General features: G+C 41.4%; 2 protein-coding genes across 4 annotated transcripts in view; both read left to right on the forward strand.

The window, feature by feature from the left end:
* The window catches only part of LOC142143311 (uncharacterized), a 1,060,202-nt gene that overhangs the window by 56,295 nt on the left and 975,918 nt on the right, over positions 1–27,989 (forward strand). The gene's annotated exons all lie outside the window — the stretch shown is intronic.
* LOC142143307 (uncharacterized) overlaps positions 16,480–27,989 on the forward strand; it is a 38,880-nt gene continuing 27,370 nt past the window's right edge. For all 3 annotated transcript variants that reach the window (XM_075201032.1, XM_075201034.1, XM_075201033.1), the window contains exons 1-2: positions 16,480–16,590; positions 23,954–24,166. In XM_075201032.1, the coding sequence (XP_075057133.1) occupies positions 16,530–16,590; positions 23,954–24,166 (274 nt within the window). In that variant the 5' untranslated portion in view covers positions 16,480–16,529. The remainder of the gene's footprint in view (positions 16,591–23,953; positions 24,167–27,989) is intronic.

A 27,989-nucleotide genomic window follows, 5' to 3' on the forward strand; every position in this document is an offset into this window, starting at 1 on the left:
GAAAGTCCCTTCTCGTTCCCTTCCCTGTATTTCCTTCTTCTGTTTCCTCATGTGAGTATAAATTAATATACTTATATAACCTATTGTCAGTTCATGGAGGGGATTAAACTAAGATAGAGAAAAGAGAAATAATTACACTTTTGGAAATAAGAGACTTATTGCAACGCATAAGAAAATAAATAGGTTCTTGACATTTGCCAATGTATGTATTACATATGGTATGTACTTAGCTGAGCATATCTGAGGGATAAAAAACATTGTTTTATTGAAATTCATTTTTAAAGGCAGTTACAATTATATTACAATATGACTTTTTAAAGTGCTTTAAAGGAAGTTCTAATTTTTCTTAAGAAAAGTAAAAATAAGCAAGATAAATAAATATACCTGAAGTTGTGGTTCTTTTTTCTCTTTCTCAGTTAAAATCTGCTGTGATTACCCTGTGTAATGCTGTGTTTTTATAGTAAGGTGTTATAATTATTTCCTTATTATACTATTTCTATTGTTAAGTACAGGCCCGGCGCTTCCATTAGGCAACGTTAGGCAGCTGCCTAGGGCGCCGGGCTCTGGTGGCGCCAGTGAGGTCAAATTGATTGTGTTAACTGTGAGGCGACCGCTGAGCTTACCTAACATGGCCGCCGCACAGCTTCAGAGATAGATCGACGGGGAGGAGGATTTGGGCTATTCATCGCCGCCGCCACCCCCTCGAATTGCCGATAGGATGTACTGTCACTCCTTCCCCTCCTCTCCTCCCCTCCTCTCACTGACTATGAGGACGTAATGATGACATCACGCCAGACAGTCAGTGAGAGGAGTGGAGTGGAGAGGAGCCCGGCAGAGTGGAACAGCTTCATGAAGACAAGATAAGATAAAGAGAGGGGTGGGGGGCTTTAGTGGGCTGCAGTGGAGGACATTAATATCCAGGGAGGGGGGAGGAGATAGATATCCAGGGGGCAGGGGAACACATTGATATCCAGGGGGTAGGGGAGAGGACATTGATATCCAGGGGGAGAGAGAGGACATTGATATCCAGGGGGAGGGGAGAGGACATTGATATCCAGGGGGAGGGGAGAGGACATTGATATCCAGGGGGAGAGAGAGGACATTGATATCCAGGGGGAGGGGAGAGGACATTGATATCCAGGGGGAGGGGAGAGGACATTGATATCCAGGGGGGAGAGAGGACATTGATATCCAGAGGGAGGACACTGAGATCCATGGTGGCGGACATTGAGATCCACAGGGAGGGAATTGAGATACGGGGGGGCAGTGTGCTAGAGAGGGAACATTGTGATTCAGGGGGGTGATGTAGGGGGGCACATTGAGATCCAAGGGGCATTCAGGGGGGGAGTGTGTTGAAGAGCTGACATTGCGATTCAGGGGGGGCAGTGGTGTGATTCAGAGAGGGGGGGCAGTGGTGTGATGCACAGGGGGGGCAGTGGTGTGATGCAGAGGGGGGGTCAGTGGTGTGATGCAGAGGGGGGGGCAGTGGTGTGATGTAGAGGGGGGGCAGTGGTGTGATGCAGAGGGGGGGCAGTGGTGTGATGCAGAGGGGGGGGCAGTGGTGTGATGCAGAGGGGGCAGTGGTGTGATGCAGAGGGGGGGCAGTGGTGTGATGCAGAGGGGGGCAGTGGTGTGATGCAGAGGGGGGGCAGTGGTGTGATGCAGAGGGGGGGGCAGTGGTGTGATGCAGAGGGGGGCAGTGGTGTGATTCAGAGAGGGGGGGCAGTGGTGTGATGCAGAGGGGGGGGGCAGTGGTTTGATGCAGAGGGGGGGGCATTGGTGTGATGCAGAGGGGGGGCAGTGGTGTGATGCAGAGGGGGGCAGTGGTGTGATGAAGGGACATATGTGTGATGAAGGGACATGTTAGGACCATCTATTTGGATTACTTGTCATTTCCATTTGGACCAGTAAAGGAAAGGAGTTGCCCATTTCCTTTAACAAGTGCATAATACATAGGCTTATTGTGTCATGTTTATTGTTCTGAAATCTAACGCCTGGATACCTCCCTTCTAGAAATCCTAGGTCTGCAGCGGAGTCTGGATAGCGTTTGGCAACAAACATCACTGCATCTGGACCGCTGGAGGAGGTAAGGCTTATCTTTTTTTTCTTTTAACACGAAAGTCAAGCGTGTGAGGGTCTGTGAAGTGGGCATTTGGTGTGTCCACTGGAGGGGGGGGTGGGGGAGCTTAGTTTGAAATTTTGCCTAGGGCGCCGAGAAACCTTGCACCGGCCCTGGTTAAGTAATACACAATTTCATAACCACTAATTATAGTTATAGATAGATACGAACAAGAAAAGCGCAAAGCAACAAGCATAAATTATGGATATAAATGAACAATTTATTGCAAACATATATACACATTCAGCATGTTAAAAGGATAAGATATATAGCCAATACACTGGTAATTGACGGTAATTAGCTCATATGTAGCTGTAAGTCAGCAGACTTCAATTTGTCCAAAGATATATCCGGATTCAAGGCCAGTTGAAAATATACATATAGTCTATGGTACCATATATGGAAAAAATATATATACTGCCGTGGTAGACACCAGATCGCGGAATGACACTTGTGCCGAAGATAATATCCTTTTGTGACTCGATCTGTGGCAAATGGTTATATTCCCTGTAACAGTGACCAGATAACACGCACCGATAGGTGCAATGAGGCACCAAAAGATTAAAACAGGTACTTAGCTTTACTCCATAAGCCCGTGGATTTTATCCATCATAAGTAATTGCAGCCACGTATCCTCAATCCAATCTGATGGGCAATCCGCAGTGAACTGTGTCGGCAGCCCGAGAGAGAGATGCTGCGCATCCGCCTGCGCATGCGCAGCAGCTCCGTTTCATCATCTCTGTCCTATACAGCAGCCGCGGCGCTGTCTAAGATGCATCCGCGGCGGTGCTGTATACACTACAGCACTGCCGCGGACGCTTCTTTGACAGCGCCGCGCTGCTGTATAGGACAGTGGCCATTTAGTTAGCGCAGGGGGGGTTTTCTAGAGACTCAGAAACCCCCCTGCGTGCACCACTGCCCCCCCTATTGGTTAGATTAATCTGTTCAATTGCTCGTATCTTTAACCCTTCTATTTTGCCTTTTTGACAAACATTGATATGTGACGATAAACTGTGTGACCTAATACCCTTAATGATGTTACGGCGATGTTCTAATCACAATACAGAAGTCCTGTTTTGGTCACAAATATTTCTTAAATACATTTCTTATTAGTATAAAAATACGTCAAACTGCTTTGTATCTGAAGGAAATTGTGTCTTATTGTCTAAATCAAGTAATGTTGGCACCCAAGGCAAAGACATCAAACTGCACAACAGCTCTGTTTTGGTCTCAATAAAAGAATTGTAGATACCAACGTTAATAAAACATAAAACATTGGAGATAAAACTAAAAAAAAGCCAGTTTTTTATATTATAATGATTAGCCCCAAAGAAATGATGTCCCAGCTGCCCGATTCTTTCTTTACTACACATAGAAAAAGAGACCCCAAATGATATATTCCCCATTATCCTATTTTAATAAAGAAAATGTTACAAATAAAAGAGTATTGATTCTTAGTAAATGGTAAACTAGGTTTTGTATGTAATTTAAATGCTTGTAAATAGTGGTGCCCAGAATGCCCCATATTACTGTAAAATAAGCGTTAATAGGCACCTGAGAACAGCCACTAATAGGAGACATAAGCTCAAAAACGACCGCTCATCACATGAGGCCTGGATGACGAGTAGACGTGAGGACACAGCGATCTTCAGTCTCTTGCCCCCTGGGAGAACAAACTCTTCGACCTCCGACCACCACAAATGGTACCCCCTTACCTAGCGTATTGAAAGTGATGATCTCACCTGGAACCACATAAACGTTTCCTGGACAACTCGGGACGCGACACAGCAATTGGGCGCCATCTTGGGACCTTCTGCTGCCACCCTGATTTCCCTGTATACCACGGCCATCTCCTGGACCCTAATCCTGACAACCCACATTTGATCTCAGCTTTCAGTACACACTTTGCCACCACCCGGAATACAGAGCCACTCTGACCTGCAACTCTTCTCTTTCTCTTTATTTGTTCATACTCTCTGTGAAATATATAAAGTGGATCGTACCGCTTGACCTCTCATGTTTGAGACATCTACACCTTGTAATTACAAATTTACCTCTGCTCCTAAGTATGTAGTCTAAAACCGCAATTATTCATAGTCTGTGACAAGCCGCTCTCCATCTTGTGCAACAGGAGACTTCACATATCTTGATTCTAAAACACTAAGTTCAATGGAAAAATACTAACCTAAAACAGCAACATATTGTTCCTCTGTCCCACCGGAAGACTACTCAGTTTACAATCTAGTGACTCCAGCCAATCTGACTCTCATCAAACCATGCTGAAGAAACTTAGATCCTGGAAACCAACTAAAACAGCAAAAATAAAGGTGGCGGACATTGCCAAGGTTCTCGGCCCACTGCTAGATGAACAACTGGCAAGCAACAGCGCATTTCAAATGTTGAAGATGTGCTTCACACTGATACATGTACTATATGTTTGCTACTAAGCTGATTTTACCAGTGGTAGAGCTGCTGTTTTAATAATAATAATAATAATAATAATAATAATAATAATAATAATAATGTATTTATATGACATCACAGATACCGTAGAGCGTGACATAATCCTACAGATATAACAACCATAAAAAGCAGTATACATACTAACAGGAAGCAGGAAGTAGAGCAGAATAGTAAATGCATCGATGAAACAAACAGAACAAATTGCATCATACAGAAAAATTCAGCATTTCCTAGTAAACATTATGTATTTAATGAGCGGGCACATGGCTGGGCAGAGCCAGAAATTACAGTGGACATTGGAATGAAAATCTCTAATGGACACATTTATGAAGATTCCAAGCTTTAGCAGATAAGTAATAATCTGATTGGCTAAGCATGGTGCATACTGTGCACACTGTATCCAGGCATTTTAATTACAAATAAAATTATATATCAATAATATTATGATAATTTCAACATACATGATGTATTCACTCATTATTTTAGTAATCTAAAGGGGAATCTCCCACTTGTGGGACACTACAACCAACATTTCATGTCTCTTCCTCTAGGCACAGTGACCAACGACTCGGACAGAATTTCTTTACATGGAGCTAATCATAATTGTATAAAAACTATTTTGTTTAAGTCAGGAAGTATAATACAATGGGTTTGTTATAGTTTTTTTTCCCAATATCTCATGTGTCTATAATGCTGGCAGGTACATTTATTTCTGACGCCACCAAAACAGAAGAAGGAAGCAGTTTTGTGACATTTACTTAGGTGCCAAAATCACTTCTGCTGTTACTGGCACAGATTAATGCAAAACACTAATAAACTTCCTTTATATGCAAAGCAGCCTGACCTATTTGTGTGCTAGTAGCAGGAATACCTAATAGGTATCTGTGGCATAAATATAGTTAATGTTCTATGACCAAGACAGGACTTCTGTATCTTGAGTGATAACAATTAGAGGTTATGAAAATGCCTATTGGTTAACAATAGAAATTCTTTCTTATATATATATATATATATATATATATATATATATATATATATATTTATATATTTACCAAAACTCTCTTTTTCAGGACTAAGAGGGATGGCTGTGGGGACTATCATCTGTGTATTTCAGTGAACACACAAATCTGTGAATTAGCAGATCCACCATTTTGTGAGTGACAGTAATCTGACTCCATGATAGTGCTGAATCTGCAGCTAACCGCAGGATGTGATGACACCATGTCTGTATTGTGTGAGTGACAGTAATCTCACTACATGATAGTACTGAATCTGCAGCTACCACAGGATGTGATGACATACCATGTCTGTATTGTGTGAGTGACAGCAATCTGACTCCATGATAGTGCTGAATCTGCAGCTAACCGCAGGATGTGATGACATACCATGTCTGTATTGTGTGAGTGACAGTAATCTCACTCCATGACAGTGCTGAATCTGCAGCTACCACAGGATGTGATGACATACTATGTCTGTATTGTGTGAGTGACAGCAATCTAACTCCATGATAGTGCTGAATCTGCAGCTAACCGCAGGATGTGATGACATACCATGTCTGTATTGTGTGAGTGACAGCAATCTGACTACATGATAGTGCTGAATCTGCAGCTAACCACAGGATGTGATGACATACCATGTCTGTATTGTGTGAGTAACAGTAATCTGACTACATGATAGTGCTGAATCTGCAGCTAACCACAGGATGTGATGACATACCTTGTCTGTATTGTGTGAGTGACAGTAATCTCACTACATGATAGTACTGAATCTGCAGCTACCACAGGATGTGATGACATACCATGTCTGTATTGTGTGAGTGACAGCAATCTGACTCCATGATAGTGCTGAATCTGCAGCTAACCACAGGATGTGATGACATACCATGTCTGTATTGTGTGAGTGACAGCAATCTAACTCCATGATAGTGCTGAATCTGCAGCTAACCGCAGGATGTGATGCCATACCATGTCTGTATTGTGTGAGTGACAGCAATCTGACTACATGATAGTGCTGAATCTGCAGCTAACCACAGGATGTGATGACATACCATGTCTGTATTGTGTGAGTGACAGTAATCTGACTACATGATAGTGCTGAATCTGCAGCTAACCACAGGATGTGATGACATACCATGTCTGTATTGTGTGAGTGACAGCAATATCTCTCCATGATAGTGCTGAATCTGCAGCTAACCACAGGATGTGATGACATACCATGTCTGTATTGTGTGAGTGACAGCAATCTGACTACATGATAGTGCTGAATCTGCAGCTAACCACAGGATGTGATGACATACTATGTCTGTATTGTGCAAGGAACACGTCCATTAAGGTTTCTGCTTTAGTCATCGTAATTTCATTGCTTTTTGGAGTTTGAGTTGAAGAGTTTCAATCATTTTCTTACATTGTAGATGGCGTGTAAGGAACCTTAATTGGACATGTTAAACCGTAAAGTTTTTTGTCTATGGAATATATATATATATATATATATATATATATATATATATATATATATGAATGGGTGTTCAGGACAGCCTATGCTGCAAGTTTTGGGAAGTCCCCTTTACCCCAGGGTTGGCCGAAGCTTCACCTGGGGGACTGGTTCTTCAGCTCTCCCAGCCCTCCCCATAAGGAGGAAGCCTGAGACAACAAGGGGAGAGGGTAGCTGATGAAGAGTATTTACTAAAACCCCATTTGAGTAAACAAACATAAAATTAGCTGAAATTTTTGCACAGACACATTGGACTACAAACACAACCGGACTTACATCAGACCATGGAGACCTGCACTTTCAGGGCGTCCTGAACCAAATGTATTAGGTCAGATACTACATTTAAGCTTAAAAAAAGGACAAATTGAGATTCACATTTTGATATCCAACTGGACATTTGTTAGATACAAAACATGAACAAGATTCCCACAAAACTATGCAAAAAATCTGACATTAACTAACAACAAACCCTCAGTAGAATATATAGGATGTAGATAATGTAGATGTATAGATAGATGAGCAGCAATTCAGAACATTTTAGTTTTCAGCCAGATTTTCCTTTCTTGTAGCATAAAAAAACTCTTATAAGTAAAACAAGGTATGTAAAATCTCCCCTCTTTGCCTCCAATGAATGATCTGCCCATCAAGAAGTGCATAGTATTAGTTTTAAGTATGGGTGCAGGCCACCTTCATCTATTTACTTGTATAAATGTCTAACTCTATTCATTCATACCACTCTCCATCCAATGACCTCTGCCTATTTCTGTTGCGCAAGTGTCTATGATGGATGGCCTATTTTGTTCCAAATTTGTTGTGTGTATAGTCTTTGAAGTTTTTTAGTATGTGTGCAGGTCACCTTCGTCTATCATTGTCAACATATATTTATTTAGTGCCAGAAAAATACGTAACACTTTTCAATTAGGTATCTCTCTAGTTGTCTAAATATCTACTGATGCCACTGTCTTTCTAATGTGCTCTGCTTCTTACTCACTCTCCATGATGCATGCTGTTTTTATCTCTTGCACCTTACACTTCTTATACTACAGTTTTTTTTTAAACTATCTAATTTGCTTGCTTCAGTAGGGGGCATGGCAGATGACATTTTCTTTGCAGCCGCTGCAAAGTATGTAGTTAATTAGAGGGGTTCTCTTGCTGACCCTCACAGAGTAACTCCCATCCCATCCCCCATACAGAGGGTTACTGAACCAGTGCTGCCCCTTGTCCAGAAATCAGCAGATTATATGTACAGTTACTGTGGGGTGATCTAGGCAGACAAGAGGTGGGTTCTCTGAAAACCCACCTCTTCAGACAAGCTTATACTATTCCTAGACCTCACTCTTAACCTCACTACATTACCCTATTAACACCCGTTACACAATTTCACACTAGACAACTACCCCCTGACCAACATTGTTGTGTGACAGGATCATTAAGCCTATGAGTAACTTTTACCGTTGCAGTCTGGCTGGGCCAAAATGCAAAATGTAGCCTTAGCCTCATGTGTCAAACTCCCATTGTCCCATAGATTGTAAGCTTGCAGGCAGGGTCTTCTCACCTCTTTGTCTGTTTTACCCAGTTTGTTTACTAGTTTATTATGTTTGTCCCCAATTGTAAAGTGCTACGGAATATGTTGGTGCTATATAAATAAATGATGGTGATGAATTACATCCTCCAATTCTGTATAGTATCCTGAATCACCAATCACTATGCATTTAGCTTAATATAATGACGATTTGAAAAATAAATATATGCCACAACACTAATTCATTTTTGAAAAATTCTACACTTATGTAGTAATAACATATAATACATTGCCAAGTGATACGGTAACAAGCGACTGATGAAATTACAACTCACAATTAAAGATCATACTGGTAACTGCTGCGGTATCTCCATAACTCTGTAGATGCTTTAGTGGTTTATCTCTCGGGGACAGCTCCTTTGGAAAATAATAACCAACAAACATGGACAAGAAAACAAGGAGCACATAGCACGTAGAGCTGTAAGTGACCGTTAATAAACAGAAGCATTTACATGTAATGTCAGTAATAAAGTGCATATCTGTCTGGAAGGTAAGTAATAGTCCCAGGATACTGTCCCATTTATAGTCGTAGAATCTCTTCTGAGAAGCAAAAGTCCAACTACATCTTCAGAAAGGTAGGAAGTCCGTATCAGCCAATGGACCTAAACATTCTGCTGCTGCAGTAAATGTCCTCGTACAGCAATCAATCTGGGTATTTGTTATATCTACAGAAGAGGCTCCTCCTGTCCTATATCTCCGAAAGCAGTCACAATACTTCCCGCCTGCAATGAGCTCACATCGGCCCATTTTGATAGCAGTGCTGGGTGTACTCTCACTCAGCGGGTTACCCCCACCCCATCCAACCAGTATTCTCCTCCACCCAGGACACTAAGGCTCCTAATTACAGCTCTGTTTACAATGACATTTACATTACATTGATAGAATAAGACAATATTTTATCATTTACAAGGAATATGTGAATATCCCCACTGGAAATTATAAACTTACATAGGCCTCCCTGAATAATCTGTATATAATCCTTTTTTAGTAACTATATGAATATTTTCTCTGGATAAGGAGATGCTGTCCCACAGCTTGGTAATATTTCATGTCATCTATACACAAACAGTAAAATAATATTCTCCACTATAGGGGCACGCTCAGTAGGTCCACATTAATCAGGTAACATTTCTAATACTTTATTTTTACAAATTGAAAATGATCCAAACTAAATATATTTAGTGAAATATTACTTTAAAATTAGATAATAGGTTGAGAAGTGAAGAAAAACATATGTCAATTGTGAATTACAGAGCGAATAAGTATTAACACTGAATAATAGAGAGTAAAACGCTTTATCATTTAATCTACCCATAGACTGAAAGCGGAGCTTATTGAATCTGCCCAATAACAGATTTCTAGAGATATAATTCACAATCTTTTAAACAAAAAATCTTACTTTTTTTTCTTTACTTTTTTAATCTATTACCTTAATTTACATAAAAATTTTGCTGAAGATATTGGACCTGATTCCTCACGTATCTGTTGATTTTGAGCGTATGGTTTTCAAAACCGCTCTGTACATGGCACCCCAGCCCTCCCCCGGTCGTGGGGTGACACGAGCGGGGGAGGGGTGGTGAAAAATAAGTTAATAAAAACATGCAGCAGCTTCTCTCCTTCCAGGCATCGGGGGGCCCTCAGAGAGAGGGGTCCCGGGGCACGTGCCACCTGTGCCCCCCCTTAATCCGGCTATGTACCTACCACAAAATGACTTGTTAGTAGTCATATCAAAATTGTACTCCTCACATCTGTCTTCAGGATGTCTTAAAGGATCTCAAAGTATGTGTATATGCCAGAGAAAGGAAACCAGTAACAGTGTAGTACCTTAGTGCACCTTATTTTGTACCCAGTGATACATATATATGTGACCATAAACAGAAGAGGTCTGTATTGACCAGTGGTGTATATAATCTATATAATCTAAACACCTATAACCACCGTATACCAGTGATCTGTGTTCTTATCACCCAGTGGTGTTAGGCCATGCAGAACAAAGCTTGCTGTCTTTTTCAAGTATTGTTTACTAAGTGTGTGGTTTAATCAATATATCCCTCGCACAATAAGACTTTCCTCTAGTCTACAAGCTTTTAAGCGTTCTCTGAAAACCCACCACTTCAGACAAGCTTATAATATTCCTCAACCACCCTCTTAACCTCACTACACTACCCTATTACCACCTGTTATACAACTAGCCCTTGACCAACATTGTTGTGTGACGGGATCATTTAGCTTATGAGTCATTTTTACCTTTGCAGTCTGGCTGGGCCGACTGCAAATGTAGACTTAACCTCATGTGTCAAACTCCCATTGTCCCATAGATTGTAAGCTTGCGAGCGGGGCCTTCTCACCTCTTTGTCTGTTTTACCCAGTTTGCTTATTAGTTTACTATGTTTGTCCTCAATTGTAAAGCGCTACTGAATATGTTGGCGCTATATAAATAAATGATGATGATGATGATATCTATATATATATATATATATATATATATATATATATATATATATATATATATATATTGCCGCACCACCCCACCTGCAGCCTGTTCAGCCAATTAGTTGTTCAGGACCTGATTATTACTTAAACTGTAGTACATATAACACTGTTCCTATGGATTATTACTAGTCCTGTAGTATATATAACACTCTCATATTTTACTCAACCTGTGATATCAGTAATGTGACCCCCATGCATTATCACTGAACCTGATTGTCATAGATCTATTAATGGCAGAGGTTTTATAAATAGGTTGTTTGATATTAGTGATAAAATCCCCATGATTGTGTAATAAAGTTGTTTTGTGCAGGGATCCAGGTGGATAATCAATTGCCTCTCTTTGATTGGCTGGTTGAAAGTGCTTAGTGGATTGGATCACTTTAGATGTCCTCTGATACAACTAGCATCATGCCTGAGAAAGAAGCATGAGGGGGTATGTTTACTAATCTGCGGGTTCAAAATAGTGGAGATGTTGCCCATAGCAACCAATCAGATTCTAGCTATCATTTTGTAGAATGTACTAAATGAATGATAACTAAATTCTGATTGGTTGCTATAGGCAACATCTCCACTATTTCAAACCCGCAGTTTAGTAAATATTAGAGATGGTCACTGACCCTCGTGTTTTGGTTTTGGTTTTGGTTTTGAATCTGGACTACCTTCGTGTTTTGGTTTTGGTTTTGGCAAAACCGCCCTTGCGTGTTTTGGTTTTGGTTTGTTTGGTTTTGTTTTGCTATATTTGTAAAAAATTTAGTGCTCCACAAGTTTCTTGGATAAATGAGGTAATTCTAAAGATAATAAATTAAGAAAAAAACAATTTAATCCCTGGTAGGCCGTTCTTAATTCTAACACTTGCCTGCAAATTATACAGACAAACCAGGTTGTCTTCCCCTCCATCATTGACTATTGGCAATGTATCCATAGTCTCTGGGTGTATATTACACCCTCCACTTGCAGTTAAATAGAAAAAAAAACAGCCTGCATTGACTGTACGTTAAATAGAAATGGACAAAGGCAGTTTGGTTTCTGTCTGCATCAGCCCCCCCTGCACTTTTAGTAAAATAGAAAAGAAGCAGCCTTCATAGACTGTACAATATAAAACGAAATGGACAAAGGTAGTTTGGTGGCGGTCTATGACCCCCCCCTCCACTTGTAGTTAAATAGAAAAATAGCTGTCTGCATAGAGTGAACAATATAAAACGAAATGGACAAAGGTAGTTTGGTGGCGGTCTATGACCCCCCCTCCACTTGTAGTTAAATAGAAAAAAGCAGCCTGCATAGACTGAACAATATAAAAAGAAATGGACAAAGGCAGTATGGTTGTCTGTATCAGACACCCTTTCAACTAGTAGTAAAATAGAAAAAAAAGCAGCCGTTATAGACTGTAGAATATAAAACGAAATGGACAAAGGCAGTTTGGTGGCAGTCTGTATCACACCCCCCTCCACTTTTATTGAAATAGAAAAAATTCAGCCGTTATAGACTGTAGAATATAAACAGAAATGGACAAAGGCAGTTTGGTGGCAGTCTGTGTATGACACCCTACCCTTATCATGAAATTGACAAAACAGCAGCCTTTCAAGACTGTACGTGATATAGAAATGACCCAAGTCCCTTTCCTATTTGGGGTAGGTTTCACCCTACACTTATATTTATACTATGTACTTTTTCAGAGGCTTAACCACATGACGTACTGGGAACACTACCATCAGGACTGGTGCCAGCACCTGCTTGCTGATCCTGCTCATATGTGGACTGCTTTGAATCCATTTTAATGAGCCCAAAGCACTTGTAGTGCAAAATATTCAATAGATAGTGCTGCTAGATATGACTTTTTGAAGCCAGAAAAATTATTGTTTCACACTGGGGAATATGGGACACCCCAAAACACTTGTAGTGCAAAATATGCAATAGATAGTGCTGCTAGATATGACTTTTTGCAGCCAGAAAAATTGTGATTTCACACTGGGGAATATGGGACACCCCAAAACACTTGTAGTGCAAAATATGCAATAGATAGTGCTGCAAGATAAGACTTTTTGCAGCTACAAAAATTATTGTTTCACATTGGGGAATATGGGACACCCCAAAGCACTTGTAGTGCAAATTATTCAATAGATAGTGATGCTAGATAAGACTTTCTGCAGCCAGAAAATTTGTGGTTTCATACTGGGGAATATGGGACACCCCAAAGCACTTGTAGTGCAAAATATTCAAAAAAAAGCCTCCTTTATTATCCTCTCTTCCTGCTCTAACAATTGCTAGAAGAATTGCTAGCAGCATTTCAATAATAATTGAAAGAATAAGGTATACAATAATTGCTCTGTCCCTGCTCTAATACAGCCTGTGACCTAACCCTGCTCTCTCCCTCAGTCAAATGGCGCTGGATTGCTGTGGTGGCGGGTATTTATGCATTTCAAATATTGTGAGAACGGAGCTCTTTGGTAAAGGACGTAGCAGCTGCTACACCTCAGATCTTCTCTGTATCGTGGGGTCTTGCCATCGCCATCTGGATTGTGGATTGGTAATTATAACCCACCTGAGAACTGCTTGAGACTGTGGATGTGTTAACAAATGCGGAGATTATCTCTGCTAATTGAGTGCTTATAATCTTACCATCCTTATTCAAACAGACTATACTGTTGCATTTGAGAAGTGTTGGAGACTATTATTACATACTTACCAATACGGAAATTGCCTCTGTCTAACTGAACGTTTTATGACTTTTTACCAGCTTTGATCTATACAAGTTTTGTATCTAAAACAACTTACACTGTCATCTCTGAGTCATCTCAGATTCCAATCATTGTGACAGACACCATCTTACAGTTGTTGAGATATTAGCGGAGTGTAGATATTCCTGTAATGGTTGAAAGATTCATATATACATTTTCCATTAAATAATTTAATGCAATTCAATATAATGTAGAGGACAAACATTTATTTTGTTTTCTTTTATATAGTTTTCTAATTGTTTTAATAAAAATATTTATAAACAACTATGTTAACACATGAAAGAGTTTTTTTCATATAAGAGTGCCGGGGTAAAGTTCATACTTTACATTGATATTTGTATTATAATATACACTATGCGCATTTCTTTGCTCTATATGCTTTTGATTGTGGATGGGCAGCTCCACTTTTGGGGAAGCAGCAAGTGTGCATATAAACTGTTACTAGCCGCGGCGGCGGCTCCATTGTTAACATCTTGTGCCACGTCTCGGCTGTTGCTCAGGCAGCCAGGATGTCACTTCCACCCTCACGTCTCGGCTGTTGCTCAGGCAGCCAGGATGTCACTTCCACCCTCACGTCTCGGCTGTTGCTCAGGCAGCCAGGATGTCACTTCCACCCTCACGTCTCGGCTGTTGCTCAGGCAGCCAGGATGTCACTTCCACCCTCACGTCCCAGCTGTTGCCCAGGCAGCCAGGATGTCACTTCCACCCTCATGTCCCGGCTGTTGCTCAGGCAGCCAGGATGTCACTTCCACCCTCACGTCCCAGCTGTTGCTCAGGCAGCCAGGATGTCAATTCCACCCTCATGTCCCAGCTGTTTCTCAGGCAGCCAGGATGTCACTTCCACCCTCACGTCCCAGCTGTTTCTCAGGCAGCCAGGATGTCACTTCCACCCTCACGTCCCAGCTGTTGCCCAGGCAGCCAGGATGTCACTTCCACCCTCATGTCCCGGCTGTTGCCCAGGCAGCCAGGATGTCACTTCCACCCTCATGTCCCGGCTGTTGCCCAGGCAGCCAGGATGCCACTTCCGCCCCCACGTCCAGGCTGTTGCCCAGGCAGCCAGGATGTCACTTCCACCCTCATGTCCCGGCTGTTGCTCAGGCAGCCAGGATGTCACTTCCACCCTCATGTCCCGGCTGTTGCTCAGGCAGCCAGGATGTCACTTCCACCCTCATGTCCCAGCTGTTGCTCAGGCAGCCAGGATGTCACTTCCACCCTCACGTCCCAGCTGTTGCTCAGGCAGCCAGGATGTCACTTCCACCCTCACGTCCCAGCTGTTGCCCAGGCAGCCAGGATGCCACTTCCACCCTCATGTGCCGGCTGTTGCCCAGGCAGCCAGGATGTCACTTCCACCCTCATGTCCCGGCTGTTGCTCAGGCAGCCAGGATGTCACTTCCACCCTCATGTCCCGGCTGTTGCTCAGGCAGCCAGGATGTCACTTCCACCCTCATGTCCCAGCTGTTGCTCAGGCAGCCAGGATGTCACTTCCACCCTCACGTCCCAGCTGTTGCTCAGGCAGCCAGGATGTCAATTCCACCCTCATGTCCCAGCTGTTTCTCAGGCAGCCAGGATGTCACTTCCACCCTCACGTCCCAGCTGTTGCCCAGGCAGCCAGGATGTCACTTCCACCCTCACGTCCCGGCTGTTGCTCAGGCAGCCAGGATGTCACTTCTGCCCTCATGTCCCAGCTGTTGCCCAGGCAGCCAGGATGTCACTTCCACCCTCACGTCCCGGCTGTTGCTCAGGCAGCCAGGATGTCACTTCCACCCTCATGTCCCGGCTGTTGCCCAGGCAGCCAGGATGTCACATCCACCCTCACGTCCCAGCTGTTGCCCAGGCAGCCAGGATGTCACTTCCACCCTCACGTCCCAGCTGTTGCCCAGGCAGCCAGGATGTCACTTCCACCCTCACGTCCCAGCTGTTGCTCAGGCAGCCAGGATGTCACTTCTGCCCCCACATTCCGGCTGTTGCCAGGGTGACCGGGATGTTCCTCACTGCTCACTGCCGCTGCGTCCCAGCCATTAACATCAGCTGGGGCACACGGCAAGTTCCGTTTTCTTGTTATTTATGCCTCCTGTGTCTCCTTAGAGTCATTCTGTCCTCTCTGATTGGTCCATTCTTGTATTTAAGGTAAGGAGGGCCTGGCCTCCCTGCCCATTATAGCATTGTGCCACACATTAGCTGACCTACTCCAGGTGGCTGCTATAGGTGAAGACCTTTTAGGTAAAACATAATTTAAGGATACACAGCAGTGTTTTTTGAGCACCTGTAATCTTTCTATTACGGAATCTGTAGAACTGGTATCAGTGTTACCAGAGTTTATTTCTGAGCTGTCAGTACCGGGATCACTGAATTATCTGTAACCTCTACATGAATTGTGTGGAGTAAAGGCTGCTGTAACCCCTGGTCTGATCAGTGCATATATCCTCCCTAAAGGTCTCTACCACAGTATAGGCTGTATTGGGTTAAGAATAAAACAAAAGTTAATATTTGTATTACTTGGGTGTTACTGCTGTGAGCTACGATCATATTGAGAAAGATGTTGGGCAATAATTACAAGTTGCAGTTATAGCTCAGCCCTTTTCCTTATAGACCTTGGTATAAATGACGTTGTCAGATCTGGAATTGAGATTCACACCAGACATCAGACATGAGACCAGCTGCTTTCTTGCTTCTCCTGGGGCTGGTCCTGCTATCAGCAGTGACTGCAGGTAGGTGACCCAGCTGAGCTCTTACCATTATTGCTGCTGTTTGTATCATTATTACCCCAGGTTATTATATTAGATGAGCTCTTTGGATTCACCAGTTGTTAGTTTTGTGTCTGTCAATGAAATAATTATTCTCATTAAGAGATCAGCAAATTGAGTTTCCAAAATTCAGAGTATTATTACGAGAGAAGACAATGTTCCTCCAAGTAACATGGATGGACCAGTAAAACCTGTGAATTGTCAAATAAGAAAACTTATTTCTTCTTTTCAGTCATTTACATTGTTTCTGATTGATTATTATTATTATTATTATTATTATTATTATTATTATTATTATTATTACCCATTTTATAAAGACTTCCATATGTCATAGATTCTATTTAATATGTCAATCTTTATTACAGTAATATATTACATTTTATTAAGATTATATTATTTGACTACTTTATTACACTGTCTATAACAATTAATTTTCCCATTCCGGCCATGTTTTATGATCGGCCTCTATAAATGTTGTGTGTCTATATTGGTATATATACAGGGGGCTGATGCTGGACGGAGGTTGGACATAATTTAACCTATAAAAGGGCCATACATACAATGTGTAGTTACATCCATATACTGAGGTACAGACATCACACGGTGCATCCAGCTCTGTACTAGGGACAAATGTTCCACATTCAGACTTACGTAAGATACACTTAAGCCCATGTTTTAAAACATCTGTTTTGATAATGAAATACACATTTGCTAATAGTTGTGAATAAAATCTCCTTCACTTGAATGTATAAAAACAAAACTTGCTAAATTATGCTTGCAAAATTATAATATATACACAAGTGATGCAGAATACACGTTTATCAGCTTTAGTGGTAAATCTACAAGAAGTCAGTCAGAAGCAGCTATCTAGTTCTGGTGAACGTTATCATCAGCGAGTATTTACAACATACTGTATGATTTGCTGGTGTCTGAGAATGTCCCTTCCCTCCCCCAACCTGTCCTCCAGTCACAGGAGGTCGTAAGTGTCAGATCATGGCAGCAGGTATGTGCTCCTCTGGGTATGTACAGAACTAATTTGTATAATTTACGCTAGACAAACAGGTTATATCCATCTCTGTATTAGCACCAAAGGATTCACCTTCATGGAACAATAAAATGTGGCTTGTTTCAGGGTTTTTGATGACAGTATTTTGCTAAGTGTTTCTTATTGGTTTGCAGTTATATTTTTTAGCACATGTCACTATTAAGACACTACTAGCTAATATTGAAATATATATTTTATTCTATATTAGAGGAAATCTTTCTTAGTTGTGGCAATAATAGGAGTTCACGCTGATTTTATTGTTCTGATATATGTATTAAATTATATTCCCAGATTTTATTGTGGATTTTTATTTTGTTTATATTTATTATAGTTATTTTATAGTGATACAATAGAATACTTATTTTGTTGCAGTATAAAATATTAAGGCAATAATGTAAAAATATATTGCATTAGAGAGAGATTTAATAAAACACTGGATCCGTAATGTAATGGACCCGGGTACATCGTCCTACAGCCTCATAGACCAATTATGACAGAGAAGCTCACCTCCTATCAAGACCAGACACGATTGTGACAATATGGGCTTCGCCTTTCTGTTGGAGACTTATAGATTGTTTGGGATTTCACTAAACCTATTAGTGACAACTCCAATAGGTGCTGATTGGTCAAACCAGGCAATCACCGTCTCTCTCAATTATGTACCAACATGGTACCTCTAATTACAGGATAATAGTTGCTGCCCCCACCAGAAGCTCCTTCATGTTGTTCCTCTGGCTTGATCCCACTGACTGTGCTGGATACACCTAACCACTTACATAGGATTAGGACCGCTAGGTAGAAGAAAGAGCATTGAATCAGTAGACTGGGATCAACACAGGGCAGCAAGAGATGAAAGAGTGTTTGCCCTAATCTGTAGAACACAGGAATACAGCAGATATAGGGGTCTCACAGGACAGCCAGGAGATGCTCTTAGTCAATCTTCCCCTCCCGACATCTCCAATCTCATTTCTACCTACACTCCCACCCGCCCCCTCCGCTCTGCCCATGACCGCTGCCTCACTACTTCACTGATCACCTCCTCTCACTCTCGTCTTCAGGACTTTGCCCGGGCTGCTCCCCTGCTGTGGAACGCTCTTCCACATTCCATCAGGTTAGCATGTACTCTCAAAGGCTTCAAGCGTGCCCTTAAGACTCATTTCTTTATTCAAGTCTATCAGTCCTCCTCCTAACTTCCTTGTCCTGGCTCTCTCCCCCAATTAGTACCACCCTTTTTGTGTCTCCCCCTTCCCTTTAGGATGTAAGCTCTCTTGAGCAGGGCCCTCTTTCCATGTGTGCTCCTTCTACTGTTCCTTCACCCTCTGTACCTCTTGGCCTGCTTTGCTAGCCCTGTTTTCCCTGTTTTCTTAAGCTTGGCCATCTTCTTGCTGATTTCTACCATCCCTTTCACTACCTGTCAGATATAATCTGATTTGCTTTACCTTGTCACCTGTGTTTGTATATATTTTTGTATCATGTTGTGTCTTGGTTCTGTTTTCTGTATATGTAATGTACGGCACTGCAGACCCTTTGTGGCACCTTTTAAGTCACAGATAATAATAATAATAATAATAATAATAATAATAATTATGGATGACAGTGTTAGTCCTTATCTGTAGGACACAGGAATACAGCAGGTATAGGGGTCTCACAGGACAGCCGGAGGATGGATGAGAGTGTTAGTCCATATCTGTAGGACACAGGAATACAGCAGGTATAGGGGTCTCACAGAACAGCTGGGGGATGGATGAGAGTGTTAGTCCTTATCTGTAGGATACAGGAATAAAGCAGGTATAGGGGTCTCACAGGACAGCCGGTGGATGAATGAGAGTGTTAGTCCTTATCTGTAGGACACAGGAATACAGCAGGTATAGGGGTCTCACAGGACAGCTGGGGGATGGATGAGAGTGTCAGTCTTTATCTGTATGACACAGGAATACAGCAGGTATAGCGGTCTCACAGGACAGCTGGGGGTTGGATGAGAATGTTAGTCCTTATCTGTAGGACACAGGAATACAGCAGGTCTAGCGGTCTCACAGGACAGCTGGGGGATGGATGACAGTGTAAATCCTTATCTGTAGGACACAGGAATACAGCAGGTATAGGGGTCTCATAGGACAGCCGGGGGATGGATGAGAGTGTTAGTCCTTATCTGTAGGACACAGGAATACAGCAGTATAGGGGTCTCACAGGACAGCCGGGGGATGGATGAGAGTGTTAGTCCTTATCTGTAGGACACAGGAATACAGCAGGTATAGGGGTCTCATAGGACAGCCGGGGGATGGATGACAGTGTTAGTCCTTATCTGTAGGACACAGGAATACAGCAGGTACAGGGGTCTCACAGGACAGCCGGGGGATGGATGACAGTGTTAGTCCTTATCTGTAGGATACAGCAATACAGCAGGTATAGGGGTCTCACAGGACACCCAGGAGATGGATGACAGTATTAGTCCTTATCTGTAGGACACAGGAATACAGCAGGTATAGGAGTCTCACAGGACAGCCGGTGGATGGATGACAGTGTTAGTCCTTATCTGTAGGACACAGGAATACAGCAGGTATAGGGGTCTCACGGGACAGCCGGAGGATGGATGACAGTGTTAGTCCTTATCTGTAGGACACAGGAATACAGCAGGTATAGGGGTCTCACTGAAGCAGAGCAGGTTAGCGTATAGCAGTGAAGTTCATTGTTTAAAGATAACCCTAAAAAAAGTGATTACACACACTAAGACTTTATGGAAGTGCATAAGTAACATATTTTACATATTGTGCTTTTGTTCTTCCATTTCCCTTTTTACACACCCACATGCTAGGAGTGTCACAAACATGCTCCCAGCTTCTGTGACTTGGGGTGTTTACTGTATGAGGTCACACACGATTCCAGCGTTCAGTCTCTCTGCACCTATCACACAGGTTATAGACCTGTTGACTTACCCCACAACAGCGCTCTCACACCCCCACACACTTCAGGTTAGCCACCACCTATTGAATACGGGCAATAGGACCCTGATATACTGTCCCACACTGCCGCACAAAGCTTCTGGCTACCCCCAGGTCACCAAAGCATACACTAGCAATCAAAGGGTTAACTCATCACACCTCCAGATTGCTACATAAATGTATATACAAGCACACACTAGGCTTGTTAATCAAATGTATTAGCAAATCACACACCGACATTCAAAGGATTAACTTGGTCGAGCTATATTTTTCTTAACAGGCTACTGGATTTGTTAGAGTATCAAGGACGCCACTTATTAAATTTATAGATTTAATATACAAAGGTTCATCCAGATATAAAAAAACCAATTAATAAACAATTGACATAACATACAAAAACAAAACAGTTTAAAATAAAAGGGATCAAATTCAGAGTATAACTCACATGAGTTGTATAATCTGTGCCATGGGAAATTGGCTTGGAAGATGCACAACTTATCAATTATTATTATGTATTGATTTTCCCAAAAGACTGACAATTTGCCCCTTCCCAACACAGGTAGTTTTAAGCAAAATGAAATGGGATGGCCTTCACAGGGGCAGTGTTAATGCTAATAGGGGGGCAAGCAAGTCACCATAGTTTGCTCACAAATATTCCAAAAGTTTTGACTTCTGGTAACTCTTCACAGATATATCCCAGAGACATAACTCCCCCTTCAATAAACCAGTCATAATCTCCCACACATTTAAATACCAAACATGATGAAATTATGACAATGTGACATACCTTTTCCAAAGACATGTGATTATATCTGTTCCCTGATACCGCTAGTATCTGTTATTCACAACCCTGGTGTGATTTCTGCTCCTCAGTATGGAGTCACACACAGATTTCCCAAAATATGAAATATGAAGACATTTTCCTTGAAGTTCATATGTCTATGTACCTGTACAGGCAGCCTTCAAATGCTGCCTTTGTCTGCAAGGATGTCAAGCTGTTAACGACTCCACAAAGTCTATTCAGGTGTCCAAAAAACTAACTTGTGTCAGGATATAGCTCACTGCAGGTGCCTTTGAAGCTGCTACAGGTGACACTGCTATCTTCTAACACTGAGATGTACAGAGTCACCATACAACAGTCCTTCTGATTTCACATTTTACACTGTAGTAGCTCAACTTATCAATGGATTCATTTGATATACCATATTTACACTGCAGTTATGATTTAGGCCTTATCCCTCACAATTATGTGATGGGTTAACCCTTATAAATAACTGTAAGTTCTCTATGTTCACGACAAGGAGGATAAAGGATGGGTTAGAGAGTCTTAATGCAGGAACCACACTTTTGGGGTAAAGAGTGGAGGATGAGAGAAAATAAAAATATAGTAGAATTAAAATACAAGTGAAAATGCACATGGAATGAAATGGTTACTAATGGTGAAAACAATAGAGTGATAGGATAGAATTAAACCAAATATGATGAAACGGCAAGTATAGTAGGGGAGGGTGTAAATATAATAATTTAAAAATATAAATAGTGGTAGAGATATAGTTTTTTGGCTAGAAACAATTAGTATAAACAGATATGCAAGTATGTGTAGATAAAAATAAGTGTAAGAGTTACATTAATATATGAAAGATGAAAATAGAGAGATAAAAGAGTGGTTAAAATTAGAAAGTTAAGATAGATTAAAACAATGTGATCAAAAAGAATATTAAAGAAAACAAAAAAAGTAGGGATCATTTGTGATTGTTTTATATGGTAGGGGGTAGGTTTGGAGTGGATTCTATTGGGTGGATTCTATTGGAAGCTCCAAAGGTCCAACTAAGTGTTTAGACCGTTTGGGGTAAATGTTTTAAGTTTGTATATCCATTTTGACCCTAGTCTTAACAAAATTTTCTGTTTATCCCCTTTTCGTGCGGATGTTTTGATTGTGTCTATTCCCAAAAAGTGGATGTTATCAATTTTATTGTTGTGTGCTGTTTGGAAGCGGTCAATTAGATTTTGTTTTATTTATTTATTTGTATGTTGTTCATGTGTTCGAGCATTCTTATGTTGAGAGTTCTCGCTGGGCGTACAACATATTGCAGGTTACAGGGGCAAATGATGAGGTAGACAACGTTTGTGGATTTACAGTTCACGTTTTTTTAGTGATTTTAAAAATGTCTCCTGTTGTTGTAGAGGTAAAAGTGTTGCATTTTTTGGTAGTGTTGTTGTTGCAGACTTTGCAGTTTGCGCAGCTTCTATACCCTTTGGGTACTGGTTTGTTTGTTTTGTTGTTGGCAGTTTTGTGGGTTTCGAGGTGACTGGCTTTTCTGTGTGTTATGTCACTTTTAAGGATATTCCAGTGTGTCTGGAGTATTTTTTTCCATTTTGAAACTGTTTCTGTTGTATTGGGCGATGAACCATATTGTGGTGTTTTTGTGTTGTTTAGATTTGGGCAGGGTGTCGTTTGTGATTTTATTAGTTCGAACCTGCCTAATTATGCACCACTATTTTGGGCTTCTGTTAGTATTAGGGAGTCGTATCCTCTTTCTTTGAATCTGGTTGTCATGTCTTGGGCTTGGTTTACATATGCGGTGTTGCTTTTTATGCGTCTGTATTGGTTGAAAGGAATGTTATCGAGTCATGTGTTTTTATGGCTACTACTTTTAAGTACATAGTTGCTGCTGTCTATGAGTTTGTGGAATGTTTTGAGAGGATCTCACCGTTCTCAATGTATAGTGTTAAGAAGGTCCTAGAAGTTTATGGTATTGGTGCTGTGTTCTTCTGTGAAGCTCAGACTTAATCTGTTTTAATTTATGTGTTTCAGGAAGTCTTTAAGTGAGGATTCTGTTCCATCGCACATGAGGAGTATGTCATCGATGTAGCGTTTCCAGAGTGTTATGTGTTCTAGATGTTATCCTCAGAGAATGATTACTGAAGTAATTTAGAAACTCATGTCCAATCAAAAGATAATATTTATTATCCCAAAATGCCACCAAAAAGAAATACAATGTTGTCTATATATCTATATATTATGGCAAGCAGCTGCACATTATCAATCCTTATTCCATATTTGCCCATATTTGCCTCCTTTCAACAGCTTTAAGTGACAGTTCTCCAAGTAGCGGGAGATGAGTAGGAGCTAGGGTGTGTACACACGGTAGTGAGATTAGTCATCACCATACTGCATGTGCACCACTCTTTCCGATCCTCTGTGTGTTAAAATCCATAGAAGTGGTAGAAGTCAGCTCTACTCCAGTTTTGAGCAGAGACGTGTTGTATGTAATAACTGAATATTAAACATGGTGTTGCTCTGCTCCAAATGTTACAATGTGTTGTCATACATGTGTTTCAGATGATCTTACTTGCTGTTTAAAGGAACGTGAGCGTGCAGATAAAAAAAACTTAATAGGATCTTATGTACCTCAGTGTGATGAAAATGGCTACTACAGTCCAAAGCAGTGTCATGGCAGCACTGGTATGTGTTGGTGCGTTAACGCAAAGGGAGAAGAGATTGCTGGCACAAGAAACTCACCAGGCCAAACACCCCCAACATGTGGAGGTACAGGTAAGGCTCTGTCATCTTATATATAATTGTATCATCCCACAATGCACTGTGTGCTGAAGATGCAATATTATTATTGTTATTATTATTATTTTTAAGTCAATTAGTTTTAATTCATGGATATCATTTAAATTACACCTTGATTACTGTAACCCTCATGGTATATCAAAGATCATCACAGATCAGCAGCAGAGACCTGTACATCTCCTGTTCCCCCAGATACTAAACACTATCACCATTTGGAGCTCACCTCCAATCATGATCAGACACTGGTACATCTATCTGATAGATTAGAGTGTCAGCTCTGCAGGGCACAAGAAGTCAGCAGAAATAGGCATCAAGCAGGATTTATATGAAGAGTGGTGTTTATAGATGAAATGTAGATATTAAAGAGCTGGTAACATCACAGTGAGGTAGTGATGATAGACCCAGGTGGAACATAAGACTGTGCACCCTTTACTTGGGGCTCAACTGTCTTTATTATGCAATGTTCATACATAGATTGTCAGGGGCACTCCAGTCATATGCCCCTTTAACCAATCAAATATCTGCCCTGTGCACCAGCCTGGACTTTGTTCCCATTGGTGACGTGGGGCTCATCCCCCTCTCTACCCTGGTGCCACTAAGTTGGAGGCAGCCTGATCCCCACTGGTCCATGGGGTTATGATGAAACATTTATTTTATGTAAATACATTTTTTTTTTTTTAATCAAACACATTTTCATTACCTCTTTATATTAGGCGCACAGCACCAGGAGTTATCCCATTTAGTGCCCCAGCGCCAGACATTAGCCCATGCAGCAAACCAGCACCACACGGTAAATGTCTGGGAAACGGGGGAACCAGTTACTTACGTGTAAGATCTCTGCTCTGATCTACAACCTTAGCACCTTCCTTATCATATAGTCTGAAAATGTTCTCTATCTACACAGCAATAGGATAACATACTGGGCAGATGTAGTCTAGTATTAACACTTCTGATATATTATTCATCTCAGTAACACACAGTGTTTATAATATAATTGTATAAGAGGGGATTACTTACTCTTTAACTTCCAAAATATATCTACCAAAAAATAAATAAGCAGAATTATTATTATAAAGGTGTTTTAGCCATAGACAAATGTTCAGAGCTGGAAAGATTTCTATTCCCTGTTGATAACTAAAATTATTTTTTGTGAGTCAGGCCCCATGTTTGTACTGTCTGTAATCTACCAACAAGACAAGTTTTCTGACATTATAAGATATCACTGTATCCTTCTGCTGACTTGTGCCCTGAGCAGTAATCTAGCTGGAGACTATATATACAGTACCTTATACCATCCTACAATCCCAATCATCTGCTGGTCCCTTTACTTCCTCAGAGTAAATTTAGACAATGACATGAAAGCAGCACAGAGTGGAATAATATAACACAGCATAATATAAATAAATCAGTCCCTGATGCTAATGTATATGTATAAATCTAGGATTGTAGAAATTGGTCAATAATGTAACAATATTTATTGTAGGATAAAAGCAAAAAACATTGTGTCATTTCAAACACCGCATTAAATTAAACCCTGCATTTGGCAAATCATGTAGATAGAGATTTGTATGCAGACAATATAAGTCATTGTTCAGTTTGTATAGTGAAACCGGCAGTCTCTTACTGTTATGTAATCTAGTGTAAGAATAACAACATGTCGTATATTGAGTACAATAATGCAAATAATTCCGAATCAATTGCTAATTGGATCAATAAATCAGAACTGCAGTGTTCTGTATATTCCCTTACACAATGTGAAATATAAACACTGCTCCGGCCAAATGACAAGGGTGCTCGGTGCTCGGCTGTCACTGATACAAAGCCTGCAGTCTTTCTCCTGGATTTCACAGCTCTTCACAGTGCCGCACAGCTCAGCATACATATAAGCTGCCAGAAGTGCAAGAGTGGATGAATAACTGATACGAGTTCTGCCGGCTAGATGCGTTAGTCGACGAAGAGAACCGAAATGGTGAAAGCATGTAACGTGTTCCTATCAACGTGTTTCGCTCACGCTGAAGACGGGCTTCCTCAGGTCTGTGGACACTCACATGGAGTTAATAACGGTCTGGTTGTGTACTTAGGTACTGCACTAATAGGGTAGTGTGACTCCATCTGATTGACAAGTTGGCATATAATAACCTTAATAAATGGGAGTATGGGTCCTCAATCTTTTGATTAGAGAAACACAGTCACAACTAGAGATGTGCGGGCTTGGTTCCCCGAGAACTAAACCCGCCCGAACTATCGGAATCCGAGTACCCAGCCGAGCCGGCTCGGTACTCTCGCGCCTAATCGGATTCTGAAACGAGGCAAAACGTCATTGTGACGTCGTCGGATCTTGGATCTCGCGAGTTTTCAAAAGAATAAATAGCCGCCTCCACAGCGATCTAGCGCCATTTGAGAGAGGGACAGAGAAGGGTTAGGTTGCAGGAAGAGAGTAGGAAGAGAGTAGTATAGAGGAGGCATTTATCCTAATTTACAATACAAAGTGTTTGGGGTGTTATATTCCCCCCGTCTAAAAAAACTACTTTCTGACTGCTGAAATTCAAATATACCAGCACAATATATTTCTGAATCTTCACTTCAAAGTGTTTGTGGTGTCATATCCCCCCGTCTAAAAAAACTCATCTTGACAGTGTAGAATTCACTTCACATCACTGTTGGTCTAGGATGCCTTTAGGTCAGGGTTGTCCAACCCGCGGCCCAGCATGCCTGTAAATGTGGCCCAGCAGGAGTTTTGGTTGTGGCAAGGGGGCAGCGCTGTTAACGAAAAAAAAAATCCTGCAAAAAAAGAAAAAGATAAGAAAATACTACTTACCTTGTGGTCACGCGGTCCCTCCCTGGTCTCCTCCTCCATGCAGCGCTCGCAGTGAATGTCGGGCGTGACGTCATCACGTCCAACATCCATTGTAGCAGTGAAATGGAAAAAACAAGAGTAGAGGATCAGAGAACAAGCCGATTAAAAGGTAAGTTTTTTTTTATTATTTCAAGGGACGCTGACCAGTGCATAAACTCACCTGGTCCTGGAGCATCACGGACCTTATCTTCCTGTCTTAATGACTGCTGTATTGAAGCCCTTCATAAAATGTTGTAACAATATCACTTGATGTTTGACAGCAGCCATTAGCAGGTCATGGAAGCACTGAGCAACAACAAGGAGCCTTAGCAATGTTTTCTATGGTTTTTTTGGATGATCAGCTATCATTAGTGCTAGTTGTGTTTTATGTGCGGCCCAAAACAACTTGTCGCCTTCCAATTTGGCCCAGGGAAGCTAAAAGGTTGGACACCCCTGGTTTAGGCCTTTGATAGCTTGTTTAAGAAGGACCTAGGAGGGATTTAACTGTATTTTTCTGAATTTGCACTAATAAGTGTGGGGTGTAATATACACCCAAAGAGAAAAGGTGCTTTGGGCATTTTGATCTATCGTACAGTCTTTGCAGGCTGCTTTATCCAACTGTTCTGATAGAATAACATAATTTCAATAACCTCTAATTTATTTTTACAAACCAGGTTCAAAAAGAGGCTTTTCTGGACATGCCGGCATCCAGTAGCCATCACCACACTTGTCTTCAAAACATTCTGAAAGGGCAGATCATGAGGGTGTGGAGGAACTGTTCCGAGGTGAATGTGTTCAAAAGCTGGCAGAAAAGGTTGCTAGATAGGAGCTGTGACAGGATTTACCTCCTTTGCCACCCTGTCCGAGTGTCACTGGGGTCTGGCTGTGATTGCCTTGTCACCATGCCATTTTCTTTATCCCAAATGCACCCTCAACCGCAGTAGGAGGGGCTTTTGTTGCTTC

Source organism: Mixophyes fleayi, chromosome 3, assembly GCF_038048845.1.
Source record: "Mixophyes fleayi isolate aMixFle1 chromosome 3, aMixFle1.hap1, whole genome shotgun sequence".
NCBI lineage: Eukaryota > Metazoa > Chordata > Amphibia > Anura > Limnodynastidae > Mixophyes > Mixophyes fleayi.